This window comes from Heterodontus francisci, chromosome 25, assembly GCF_036365525.1.
Source record: "Heterodontus francisci isolate sHetFra1 chromosome 25, sHetFra1.hap1, whole genome shotgun sequence".
Lineage (NCBI taxonomy): Eukaryota > Metazoa > Chordata > Chondrichthyes > Heterodontiformes > Heterodontidae > Heterodontus > Heterodontus francisci.
In genome coordinates, this window is record NC_090395.1 from 61,248,966 (window position 1) to 61,261,021 (window position 12,056).

Genomic DNA, 12,056 nt, shown 5'->3' on the forward strand with positions numbered 1-12,056 from the left:
AAGAAATGGCAAATGTGTGAAAATGTGAAAAAAAACTCCAACTTAAACTAGTAGCAGAGTGAATGTAGTAAGTGTAGAAAGAAAACATTGCAGCTATTTTTTTTACTTTTATGTTCACTCAGCAAATATATTCACTATTCAGCAGTTCATTTAAGGAAGTCAACTGTACAGATGGAAGTAAGTGATCTGGAGTTTGGTATCTGGCACCAGTTTCAGTCAATTGCATTATATTCAAAACGAGGCTTAGTTGGGTCGCTCCAATTGGATACATATCCAGTCTAAAGCACAGCGGAAAACTCCAGGCTCAATTTGCCAGTATGGAATAGGGTTCCCATACAGACTGATCCTGCTGTACGGGCTCTTCATTGGATCATCAACCTTAGGACAAAAGTCACCACCTTTTATATGTGCTATCTGGTTGTCATTGAGATAGAGGGCCTGTAATAGAAATCATAAATAAAATAAAACCCAATGAATTTTGAACATAACAGTTACTTCCAACAAAATACGAATAAACAGAGATCAGTGTAATCGCATTTACCGGGGGTTGTGAAATAGAATCATAGACTGATTATAGCACAGACGGAGGCCATTCAGCCCATCATGTCCATGGTGGCTCTCTGCAGGAGCAACTCAGTTTGTCCCACTCCCCTGCCTTTCCCCCGTAACCTTGCAAATTTTCTTTTGAAAGCCACAATTGAATCTGCCTCCACCACACCCTCAGGCAGTGCATTCCAGATCCTAACCACTCGCTGCATAAAAATTTTTCTCCTTGTGTCGACTTTGGTTCTCTTGCCATTCACCTTAAATCGGTGTCGTCTGGTTCATGACCCTTCTGCCAATGGGAGCAGTTTCTCCCTGTCTACTCTGTCCAGACCCCCTCATGATTTTGAAATAAAGTGACAATCTTTTCACTGCTAGTGTAAACCCATCTAGTGTAAAGTGGTACACATTGCATGGAAAACTTGACCACATTGCATATTCCATGAATGATGTTGAAATAACTAAGGATGAAACTGAAAGAGACCAAGAAGTCTTACTGGATACGACACTAAATGGGCTGAATTTTATGGGATCCCCGGAGACAAGCTAAGAGGCGGTAGGGGGTTGTGGGGTTTGGAGGGGGGGGGTGGTGGTGGCCCATAGAATTGCAGCGGGAGGTGGGGCCAGAGGGCCCATTACCTTTCCGTCGCACCGCAATTTAGTTTGAGGCGGGATAGGCCAAAGACGGCCTTCCCACCCAGAGGCCAATTAAGGGCCTCTTCCCCTCCCCCCCAACCTGCCGCTGGCATTAAGTCAGCAGCGGGGGGGGGGGGGGGGGCCTCCGCCACGCCAGGAGGTCACTCAGAAAAATGAGGCGATCTCCCTGCGGGCTTGGGGGGGGGGTGCCTCCTCCGTGGGCAATCACAGAGGGCTCCCACCCGCAAACAACTCACCCCATTGTACTCTCCTCCCCCTGTACTCAACGTCCACCCGCACACCCCTCCTCCATCGCCGGGGCCTGCTGGACTGGCCCCGGTGACCCCACCTCACTTACCTGGGGTCTAGGTCTCCAGCGCTGGGCCTGGGACCAAGGCCTCTGCAGTACCAGCAGTGGCCACCGCTCCCGGTGGCACTGCAGATATTACTGGCCAGCAGTTCTTGGAGGCGGGATCCCTGTCTTTAAAGGGATGGGGTTCAGGCGCAGGGCTGCTAATTGCCTGGGCACCATAGAATCACGCCGGGCTCTCCAAATGGCCAAGGCGGGATTTTCCCCACCTTTATGGCCCAGTGCCGGTGCCGCAAAATTCAGCCCAACATGTGCAATTAAGGCAGGGTAGTACGTAACAATGCTAGTACAATGAACAAAAGAAATAAAGAAAGACTTGCATTTATAGCGTGTCTTTCATGACCTTAGAACATCACAAAGTGCTTTGTAGCCAGCTGTTATAATGTAGGAAATACGGTAGCCAATTTGTGCACAGCAAGCTTCCGCAAATAGCAATGTAATAATGACCAGATAATCTGTTTTCGTGATGTTGATTAGGGAATAAATATCAGACAAGACATCAGAGATAACTCCCCTGCTCTTTGAAATAGTGCCACAGGAACCCATACAACCACCTGAGGGAGCAGACGGGATGACGGCACCTCCGACAGAGCAACATGCTTTCAATACTGCACTAGAGTGTCAGCTGAGAATTTTGTGCTCAATTCTATGGAGTGGAACTTGAACCCACAACCTTTTGGATCAGAGGCAGAGTGCTACCACTGAGCCTCAGCTGACACTGCACTGAACAACATAGCCAAAATAGTAGTATATAAGTTAGAGGAGGCTGTGATCAAACTGTAGAGTGCTCTCATTAGACCCCACCTCAAATAATACATTCAGTTCTACTTGCCAAGTACCAAAAGCCTGGAGGCAATGCCACAAAGCAAGTCTCCCTTGTCAGGCATCTGAGTTACAAGGAAAGACGAGAGGAACTTGGGCTTTGTAGCCTCGAAAGGAAGTAACTGAGAAGCAATCTTCTAAAGGTTTTGTTAAAAGTATAGAAAAAGTTAACTCAGAATACTACTTCAAACTGCGGGAGTAGAATGAAGGATCAAGGGTTTAACTAATAAAAGGTAATTTTAGGAATGATTCAAGAGATTCTTCCGCACAAACAATGGTGATTAATGTGTGCAATAAACTTCCAGACAGAGTAGTGGAGCCAAGAACCATGGACTCTTATAGGAAACAATTGGATGTTACAATGGGGTGGGGGGAGGAGGGGGGCTGTTAGGATCTCTTTCAGTAGGTGAGTGAATATCGGCTGAATAAACAATGGCTAGTGAAAGTCAATCATTTATTCACAAGCAACTTCCTCTGCCAAGTGACTGGAACAACATGTTGCTGAATGATGAAGAAATGCAGCTTGAGATATTGAATGTTTTCATCATAAGGACACATTCATTCATGCATTCATTGTAGCCAACTTGTAATCTGCAGTTGTGCCACAAAACTCTACACTGACATTATAGAAACTTTCCACAGATTTTTGATTCCAAAAAAAGCAAAATAATGATTATCTGTTTTGTTCATCAGCCAAAAAATTCTGGAAGGTTATGCAGCAGAGAAAAACATGGTGAAAATGCAAGGTCACCATGTGCACTTTCTAACAAAGCAGAAAGGCCAAAAGCAAGCTACATGGGTGACAGTTTTTCATCTTCTCCCTCAATCAGTTCACTCGGCGAGAATCCCAGGTGAACAAGAACGATAGTGGGGCCCAAACTTGGTTTAGATACCCTACAATTTAGAAGATTGAGGAGTGATCTTACAAAAGTAACAAAGTGATGATTCAGTTGAACAGAGCTTTGGTCAGACTCCGTATTGAGTACTGCGCTCAGTTTTGAACACACAGGAGTAATATATTGGCCTTGAAGGGGGTACAACGCAGATACATCAGAATGATACCAGGATTAAATTATGAGGATAGCTATATAAATTTGGTTTGGTATTTCCTTGTGTTTAGAAGGTTAAAGGGTGATTTAATTAAAGTCTTGAAAATGCTAAAGAGATGCAATAGGTTAGATAGGATCGAGAAACTATTTACTCTGATTAAGGAATTCAGAACGGGGGGGGGGAGGGGGCAAAATCTTAAAATTGGAGTTAGGCAATTTGGAGTGAAATCAGGTACAAAGGGTAACAGATATCAGGAATTCTCTCCCGAAAAGGCTATGGAGGCCGTGTCAATTGATTTTTTAAGGCTTAGCTCGCTAGATTTCTGTTGAGTGAGTACCTAGGGATATAGAGCAATGGTAGGTAAATGGAGGAGATGGTAGCATAATGGTACTGTCACTGAACTAGTAATCTAGAGGCCCAGGCTAATGCCCCGGGGTCATGAGTTTAAATCCCGCTGTGGCAACTAGTGGAATTTGAATTCAATTAATTAATTAAAATATGGAATTGAAAGCTAGTCTCAGTAATGGTTCCAAAACTAACTATCCTTGATTGTTGTAAAAACCCATCTGGTTCATTAATACCCTTTAGAGAAGGAAATCTGCTGTCCTTACCTGGTCTGGCCTACATGTGACACCAGACCCACAGCAATGTGGTTGACTCTTAATTGCCCTCTGAAATGATCTAGCAAGCCATTCAGTTGTCAAGGGCAATTAGGGATGGGCAATAAATGCTAGCCTTACCAGCAATGCCCACATCCCATAAAAGAATTTAAAAAAAAGTTGAGGTACATATCAGTTATGATTGCAGAACAAGCTCAAGGGGCTGAATGGCTTACTCTTGTTCCTCTGTTCACATGTTTCTGAGTATACCAAGGTAGGTCAACTGGTTTTCAGTATCACTGTGAGATTTCCTGCCACATACTTCAAAAGTGAGGCAAAGGCAACAAATAAGTCAGTATTCACCTCAAAATTCTTCTTTGCCCAGCTTTTTCTGGATTCACTAAATTTTTTTTGTATTTTTGAGGCTTCTTCTTCAGATTTTTCCATTTTCGCCTAAAGGGTAGAATATGGTTCCACAGGCCCAGCTTTCCCTCTTGCATCGTGCCTACGTGGTCATTCTTCATCCATAAGCCTAGATAATACCTGCAGACTGTTCAACATTGGGAGGCTTTGTAACTGGAATCATTGGATAGCAATCAAGGGTGGGAACTTTAACCCATAGATGATGAGACCAATGGTAGTATTGCCCCAGCTGAGATCAACTAATCCAGCACAGCTCATGGATCTTCCAGGCCTGTTTAGTTCAGTTCCCCACTGGCTCATGCTCTGACCAACTAAAACTTTGGAGCAGCTGTGAACCAAAAGTTCTTAAGGGGAGGGAAAATTCCTCTGTGATCTCACCCAAAATTGGGTAAAATCACAGCAGAGATGACAGGAAAATGTCATCTAATGAGACCTAATGCCACCTTGCAGCCAGGATTTCCTTCCCCCCACTTCTGTCAGAACTGCAGTTCCCCACTCCTTCCCCACCTTCTATGTGCAAAAGGGCCCAGGACCCAAATGGACATTCCTTCTTACCTCCTGCGTTTGCATCATTTTCTGCAATTTGCCATGTTGTAGACCTGTGCAATGGCAGTAATGAGTTGAGGAAGCCCTCTCCTGCTAGGACTACACCCTGAAGAGCACAATTTGCCTCCACCTGCCACTCATTTCATTTGTAAATCATAATTTGGCAAACATTTATCAAGTATTTATTAACTTGTTCCATCCAAGCCATGTAACCATCCGCTGAAGTTACTTTGCTCTATAACTGTGATAGTTAAGGATTCATTATTTAAGGAGAGAAGGAACAGAGGTGCCCAATGTTATAAAGGGCTTTGATTGAGTAAAAAAGGAGAAACTGTTTCCACTGGCAGGGGATTGGTAACAGAGGACACAAATTTAAGATAATTGTTAAAAGAACCAGTGGTGAGATGAGGAGAGACTTGTTTATACAGTATGATCTGGAAAGGACTGCTCGAAAGGGTGGTGAAAGCATATTCAAAAGTCATTGTCAAAAGGGAATTAGATATATACTGGAAAGGAAAAAAGATGCAGGGATATGGAGAAAGAGCAGGGGAGTCGAACTTATTGGATAGCTCTTTCAAAGAACTGGCACAGATATGATGGGCCAAATGGCCTCCTTCTGTGCTGTATAATTCTGTGAAATGTACTCATAAGAAGCTATAGTGCTTGATGCTGTAGGGGTTTCCTTGTGTAAGTACTGTACAGCTCCCAACTTATTAAGATTTCAAGATTGAAAGAGTAACTGCATGCACATCATCTCATTTAAGTTCAATCTTACTTGGTCACAGGAGCAGAAAGGAATATTTGAACATTTTACCTCATTCAAGAAATCTGTCTCTGAGAATGACAATTGTTTAACAAATTGCTTTTGTGTTTAGAAGGAGATAGCTGGTTTCTTTCCATCTTTTCATGCTTTCATAAGCAGACAGAACAGTTAATGTATCAAGACCTCACTTCCCTCTCTGTCTCATTTCAACTTAAAGGAAAATATATCAACTGGTCTCACGTGCTAACATTATTCATTTCTTGTTCTGAACATCAGCACCTTACCATGATGCTTTTGTGCTGTGGTAGGCCTGGAGGAATGGCTAACAATCTATTGTTGTCCAGGTGGAGATCCTGCAGGTTTGGCATATGGCTGAGAGTCTTATTGGCAAAATACCTGATTTTGTTGGAACTCAGCCTCAACCTGCAAAGAGTAAAAGGAAGATATGAGAACCACAAGGAGCTCTGAGAAGTACACTGCTGCTAAAACTCAACAGAACTTTCTTATCAATTGACTGGCAGATTAACCATATGGAATATCAGCAGTGCTCTCATGAATGGTTTCATAGTACTGCCTTATCACTGCTCCCTTCTGTCCATGGGAATCCCAAAGAATCCTGTTCACTTTGAGGGGAACCAGTCCCCCTCTGGCAAAATGACCTCAAATGGAACATTCAATTGACATGGATGGAAATATGGGATCCGGAATTCCTGGTTTGGAGTAGAATCGAAAAGAAGACTTCTGCCAGGAGAGGGTGAAGAATTTGCGGTGGAACCTGTTTGTTTTGTGACTCTACCGGGTTACAGTGCCCCTTTAAATTCTGGTGGGGAGATGCTGGTGTACCTTTTACAAGCCCCCTACATCAGGGGAGCCATGTCTAGGCGAGTTCCTGGGTGATCAAAGGAAATTTCATCCAGGACACCTTCATAAACCCTCACTGGGAATTCACACCAGTTGTAAGCTCTTGTGCATTCCAGAAAGACCTGTTGAAAGTCCCACACCTTTTCCTAGTAAAGATAATTGATCCTGAAGGGTATTGATCATGTTCAACTGAAGCTTCATTAGCTCCAATGGGAGACAAAGAAAAGCAAAATTCATTTTTTTTTAAAAAAAAAGATCTTTTCCAGGATTCTCTTCCACCCTTGAAAATGGTGTGGAATCACTCCAATTTCGCAGGCCTTTGGTCAGGGTCAGTGCCCTTGATGTGCCCATGCAGGCAGTAGCAGTCCATCCTCCACATTAAGATGACCCAGTCCCTAGGACCTGGGATGGTGTCAGTGCATCTAGGAATGGCTGGTTGTTCCACTCTGCTGTACTTGCACCAGCAGAGCAGGACTTGAGGACTTTTGACCCTAAATAACCTAAATTGTTCCGGAGACAAGCCAAATTCTGAGCAGCTGAATTTAAATAAGATCAATTTTGTTTATATTTGGAGCTTCCTGCATGTGCAGCTGCCACCGATGGCTTTACCTCATGAACTTTGAAAAATTTTGTGGATCACAGCTGTGCGTGTACAGAATTTCCAACATGTATAATTGTGATTTCTCTGGAGGAATTTAACATTTTTTTTAAAACTGCGTCAATCTTGGCTCAGCAAAATCACAACTTTACATGTCAAAAATCCCAGCATATGTCCTGAGCCCACTTCACTCGAATCTTTGTTAACATCTGATGATATTGGAAAACAAAACAGCACTGTAAAAACAGAACTACACATGTCTTATCTCATATCAAATACATTTCCCCCCCCCCCTCCTAAAGGCGTGGGTTTCCAGCCAAAAGCCATTCCTCCCTAGCGGTGTAACCTCCTCCAGCTTTACAACCCTCCAAGATATCTGCATTCCCTCAATCCTAGCCTCTTGGACATCCCTGATTTTCATCGCTCCACCATTGGCTGCCATGCCTTCAACTGCCACAGCCCAAACCTCTGGAATTCTCTCCTTAAACAGCTCTACCTCACTCTCCCTCTTTAAGACACTCCTTAAAATCTATTTCTTTTGCCAAACTTTTGGTCATCTGCCCTAATAACTCCTTATGTGGCTCGGTGTCAATTCTTGTTTGAGCATACTGCTGTGAAGCACTTTGGGATGTTTTACTATGTTAAAGGTGCTATATAAATGCAAGTTATTGTTGTTCATTTGCTAGTCCAGGCACTGAGTATCACAGCTGAGCACGCTCCAGTTTTTACTTAATACGTACACACTTCCATCAGGAGTGGCTGGATGAAGATCAGGAACGAGAATCTTGCCCCATTTTCCCTTCCGAATCCAGATCTGCCATTTCTAATGCCTCCAGCATTGACCATCTCAGCTGAATTAGCTAACTCTGCACAGAGTGAACATGGGGTCTTCCTGTCCTGTGAGGTTTAGCTACTCACTGAGATAGCTTGGGAGCTTCATGTCCACCATCTCCATACACTATTCACTTAAATTTCTTCTTTCTTTGTTGTGGATACTCCATCATTGAGTACATTCAAGAATGAGATCAATAGATTTTTGATCTCTCAGAGAATCAATGGATATGGGGAGTGGGCAGAAAAGTGGGGTTGAGGGAGAAGAGCAGCAATGATCTTATTGAAAGGTAGGGCAGGCTCGAGAGGCTGAATGGTCTACTCCAGATCCTATTTCTTATGTTCTTATGTTTCTTGTTAAATCCCTGCAAAATTATGGAACTGCAACACGAAGAATGCAGCAAGTGAGAGATGAAGAACTAATGTTACAAAGAAACATGGGAATGGCTAAATGCAAAAAAAAGACTAAGGTCCATCTAATTCATCTTCCAACATCCTGGTAATTACATAATACAATAATGACAGAGTTGTTGTGATCATGACAATCAATATCATTGTCCCTGGTCAATTTCTACTAAGTTGCAATCTCCGTAAAGTTATCATAGTTAGTCCCCTACTTGTTGTCTTCTTTATGTTATCCCACAGTTCCAGATTAAGACTGTCACCTGCCCTCAGAATGGATAGCATAGCTCCAGTAATAATGTAATGTACCTCTGTTACCTTCTATTAAATGAACCCAAATCAGTGTCTGTCATTCCATTTTTTAAAATTCGCTCTTACTTGAGAGTTTATTTTCTTCATTCGGTGGGTGTGGGCATTGCTGGCTAGGCCAGCATTTATTGCCCATCCCTAATTGCCCTTGAGAAGGTGGTGGGTGGCTGCCTTTTTGAACCACTGCAGTCCTTGGGGTGTAGGTACACCAACAGTGCTGTTAGGAAGAGAGTTCCAGGATTTTGACCCAGCATTTTAGCAGCGGTGGGTGGGCCTTCTGCCAAATGGGGAGACTGTCTGGTGAACCCTGGAAGCCTCCTTGCAGGCTTCGGCGGGATTGCGGGGTGGGGGTTTCCTCCTCTTCGAGCACTCTGTGGCCCACGGAGGGGACCCCTGGAGGCAATAGCTGCCTCTGTGGCAACACCCCTCACCCCCACCAGCTCACTGGCGCCTGCCTGACTGGTCCTAGCGACCCCCGACCCCACTTGTTCCGAGGGCAGCATCCATTGATGTGTGCTCCAAGCTCGTTTGGGTGCAGCTGTGGCCACCTTTCCCATGGTGCTGTGGAGACTGAAGAGCTGCCGGCCCTCCGATTGGCTGTCAGCCCTTGGAGGCGGGCTCCCATCTTTTAAAGGGACAGGAGCCTGACAGCAGCTAACTAACTGCTGGATGGGCCTAAAATGTGACTCGGAATCCCCCACACAGTTGAGGCAGGATTGTCCCTGGCTTTCCATCCTATAGTTGGGGCCCCTGCAGCCCCAACAAAATCCAGCCTGAGGAATGCCCCCTGCGCACAGTACCAGAGGATTGCCAAGGCTCATGAAACCATGCCCCAGGAAAAGGAGGAAAGTGAAAGAGGCAAAAATGTTCACTTCACACACTAACATTTAGAAATTGTTATCTAACTACTGCCAATTTCAGAAGTGAATGTCCCAAGTTGGAACATATCGTGCAGTCAATCTTTGGACAATTCTAGAATATTTGTTGTGTTGCCTGATTACTAATTAGTTTTTTTAGTTTGTCACACCATCAGAATGTATTGGAACACATGCCTGAAATGTTTTATAGTTGATTCAGTGAAGCTCAGATTAATCCTATTGCTGGACCTTCCTGTAGCTCTTGGATAGTGTAACTAAAGATGACATAAACAGAAGAGTAGACACAAGTAAATACTACACCATCCTCAGAAATGGTGTTCAACTTTTATACTGGAATCTCAATTTTGCTTTGTAAATATGGGTAGAGACTCCTTAGGAAAACTTGAGAATTTAACTGTTGGTGAGAGAACTCTGAAAGGTGAGATTGAAGTTGAATTGCAATTCAGGCTACAAGTTAGAACTTGGGGTAAAATGTGCATCTTTTTCTTTTGAACATGATTACTCCTCGTTTAAGGCATTTGTGGGGTAGTTTCTCCATACATTCCAAATTATCGGTTTTCTTTCTCTATCCTTTAAAGATTCTTGGAAGAAGTATGCATATGTCAATTTTAGAATAGCTGTGATGGGGTTAAATGCATGTAACAACAGAGCTGGGAATTCCTAATTAGGTTCTGGTGAAAGGTCATTGAGCTGAAACATTTACTCTGTTTTTCTCTCTCCACAGACGCTGCCTGGTCCGTTGAGCACTTTGCAGCATTTTCTGTTTTTATTTCAAATGTTGCATTTCAGAGATGATTTTGAATACTGTACCTGACCAAAGTGCTGAGGTTTTCGAAATCATCCACATCCACTTTGATAATTTTATTGCGGTCAAGATGCATCTCAGATATTGAACTTGGCAGGTCTTAAAAACAAATCAAAATAAGGAACGAGAATATATCAATGGTTAGTTTTGACTTACAGGGCCTTTCTCTTACTGGAATTACAAGTAAGAGTTTTAAATATAAAATATTTAATTCAACTGTGTAATTGGAAATAGTGAACTCTTTATCAACTTCGTTTTAAAATATTACTAATTAGTCGGAGCAGTTAGATATCACCTTTTGGAATTTCAGAAAGTCCTGTCTCAGTAATCCGGAGATACAACAATGTTTTCAAGCCTTGAAAGGCTCCTTTTGCAATCCCTTTTGGCATCAGTGGATTTCTACTTAATTCTATAGAGATTAGAGACATTTGTTAGGAAAGTAAAGCTCTTCATTGGAAATGTTTTTCCAAGTTTTGAAACTATTTTAAATACAACTTAAAATTTTACAAAGCAGAAGATGACCATTTGGGCCATTTTGCCGGACGTGTTTTTCTGAAAGTTGTATTGCCCATAACCTTTGACATTATTTTCTCTTTTACGAATATCTAAATTTTTAAAACTTCCTTTTTAAAAGCTATTGTGGATTCTCCTTCTGCCACTATTTTTGGAATGGAGTTCCATGTTTTAATAACTCTCACCCCCAAAAATTCCCCAACCTCTCCTTTGTTCTTTTGGGGATGATTCTAAATTTATGACCCCTAGTTACTGATTTGCCAGCCAATGGAAATAGTTTTCTCCTATTTACATCAAATTGGAACAATTTAATCAGATTTCCTTGTGATCGTCACTGTTCTAAGGAAAGCCACCCCAGTTTCTCCAGTCTTTCTTCATAACTAAAGCCTCTCATTCCTGATTGGTACCTCTCGAGGGTCATAACACCTTTCCCAAAGTAGGGCATGCAAAACTAGGCTGCCATATGCTTTTTGAGAAAAACTACTGCGCCTTAGTGAGCCACTTCCTTCCAATAGGTTATGTGCAATTCAAACAATCATGGATTCAATCCAAATCATTTTATTCCTGAAGTGATGTAGCTGGTTATCAAGAAGATGGCTGTGCAGAATTTTTAAGATATCAATCTAACAGTACAATTAACATTATACAAGCTCAATGGCTAAGTTCCATTGATGACTGTTCCATGTTTCCACTAGGACTGGAACCACAGGATTTCATTGAGTCTAATCTCTAATAATCCTCACAATCTACCTAATTAGCTCTGCTTATTCATTCTTGTCTGACTCTGTCACCCACCAGCTGGTACGGAGATTATCAACTTCAAGCTAGACTGGATGAACCGTTATGTAAACGAACGTGGACCAAATCAAATTCCTGCAAGATACATTGAGTCTTATTGAAGAAAAACATTTCTCTGGTTGCAAATTGAAAGGTACTTTGAGGGGAAAAATTCTACTTGCCAAATCAACCCACGAGGCAAGATAAACATATCCATCATCAGAAAAAAAAAGATATCCAATCAAGAATCAGTTGTAATCATGAGAATGACCGCCTTAATCACCACAAGTAAGCCACATGACCAAAAGAACTGGCTTTCCCACTCCACAC

General features: G+C 42.6%; 1 protein-coding gene across 1 annotated transcript in view; it reads right to left on the reverse strand.

Moving 5' to 3' along the window:
* Positions 1–243: 243 nt before the first annotated feature.
* The window catches only part of LOC137384111 (decorin-like), a 32,905-nt gene continuing 21,092 nt past the window's right edge, over positions 244–12,056 (reverse strand). Inside the window, exons 4-7 of the mRNA XM_068057722.1 lie at positions 10,732–10,845; positions 10,442–10,535; positions 6,037–6,175; positions 244–438 (exon numbers count right to left, since the gene is read on the reverse strand). Of these exons, the coding sequence (XP_067913823.1) occupies positions 244–438; positions 6,037–6,175; positions 10,442–10,535; positions 10,732–10,845 (542 nt within the window). The remainder of the gene's footprint in view (positions 439–6,036; positions 6,176–10,441; positions 10,536–10,731; positions 10,846–12,056) is intronic.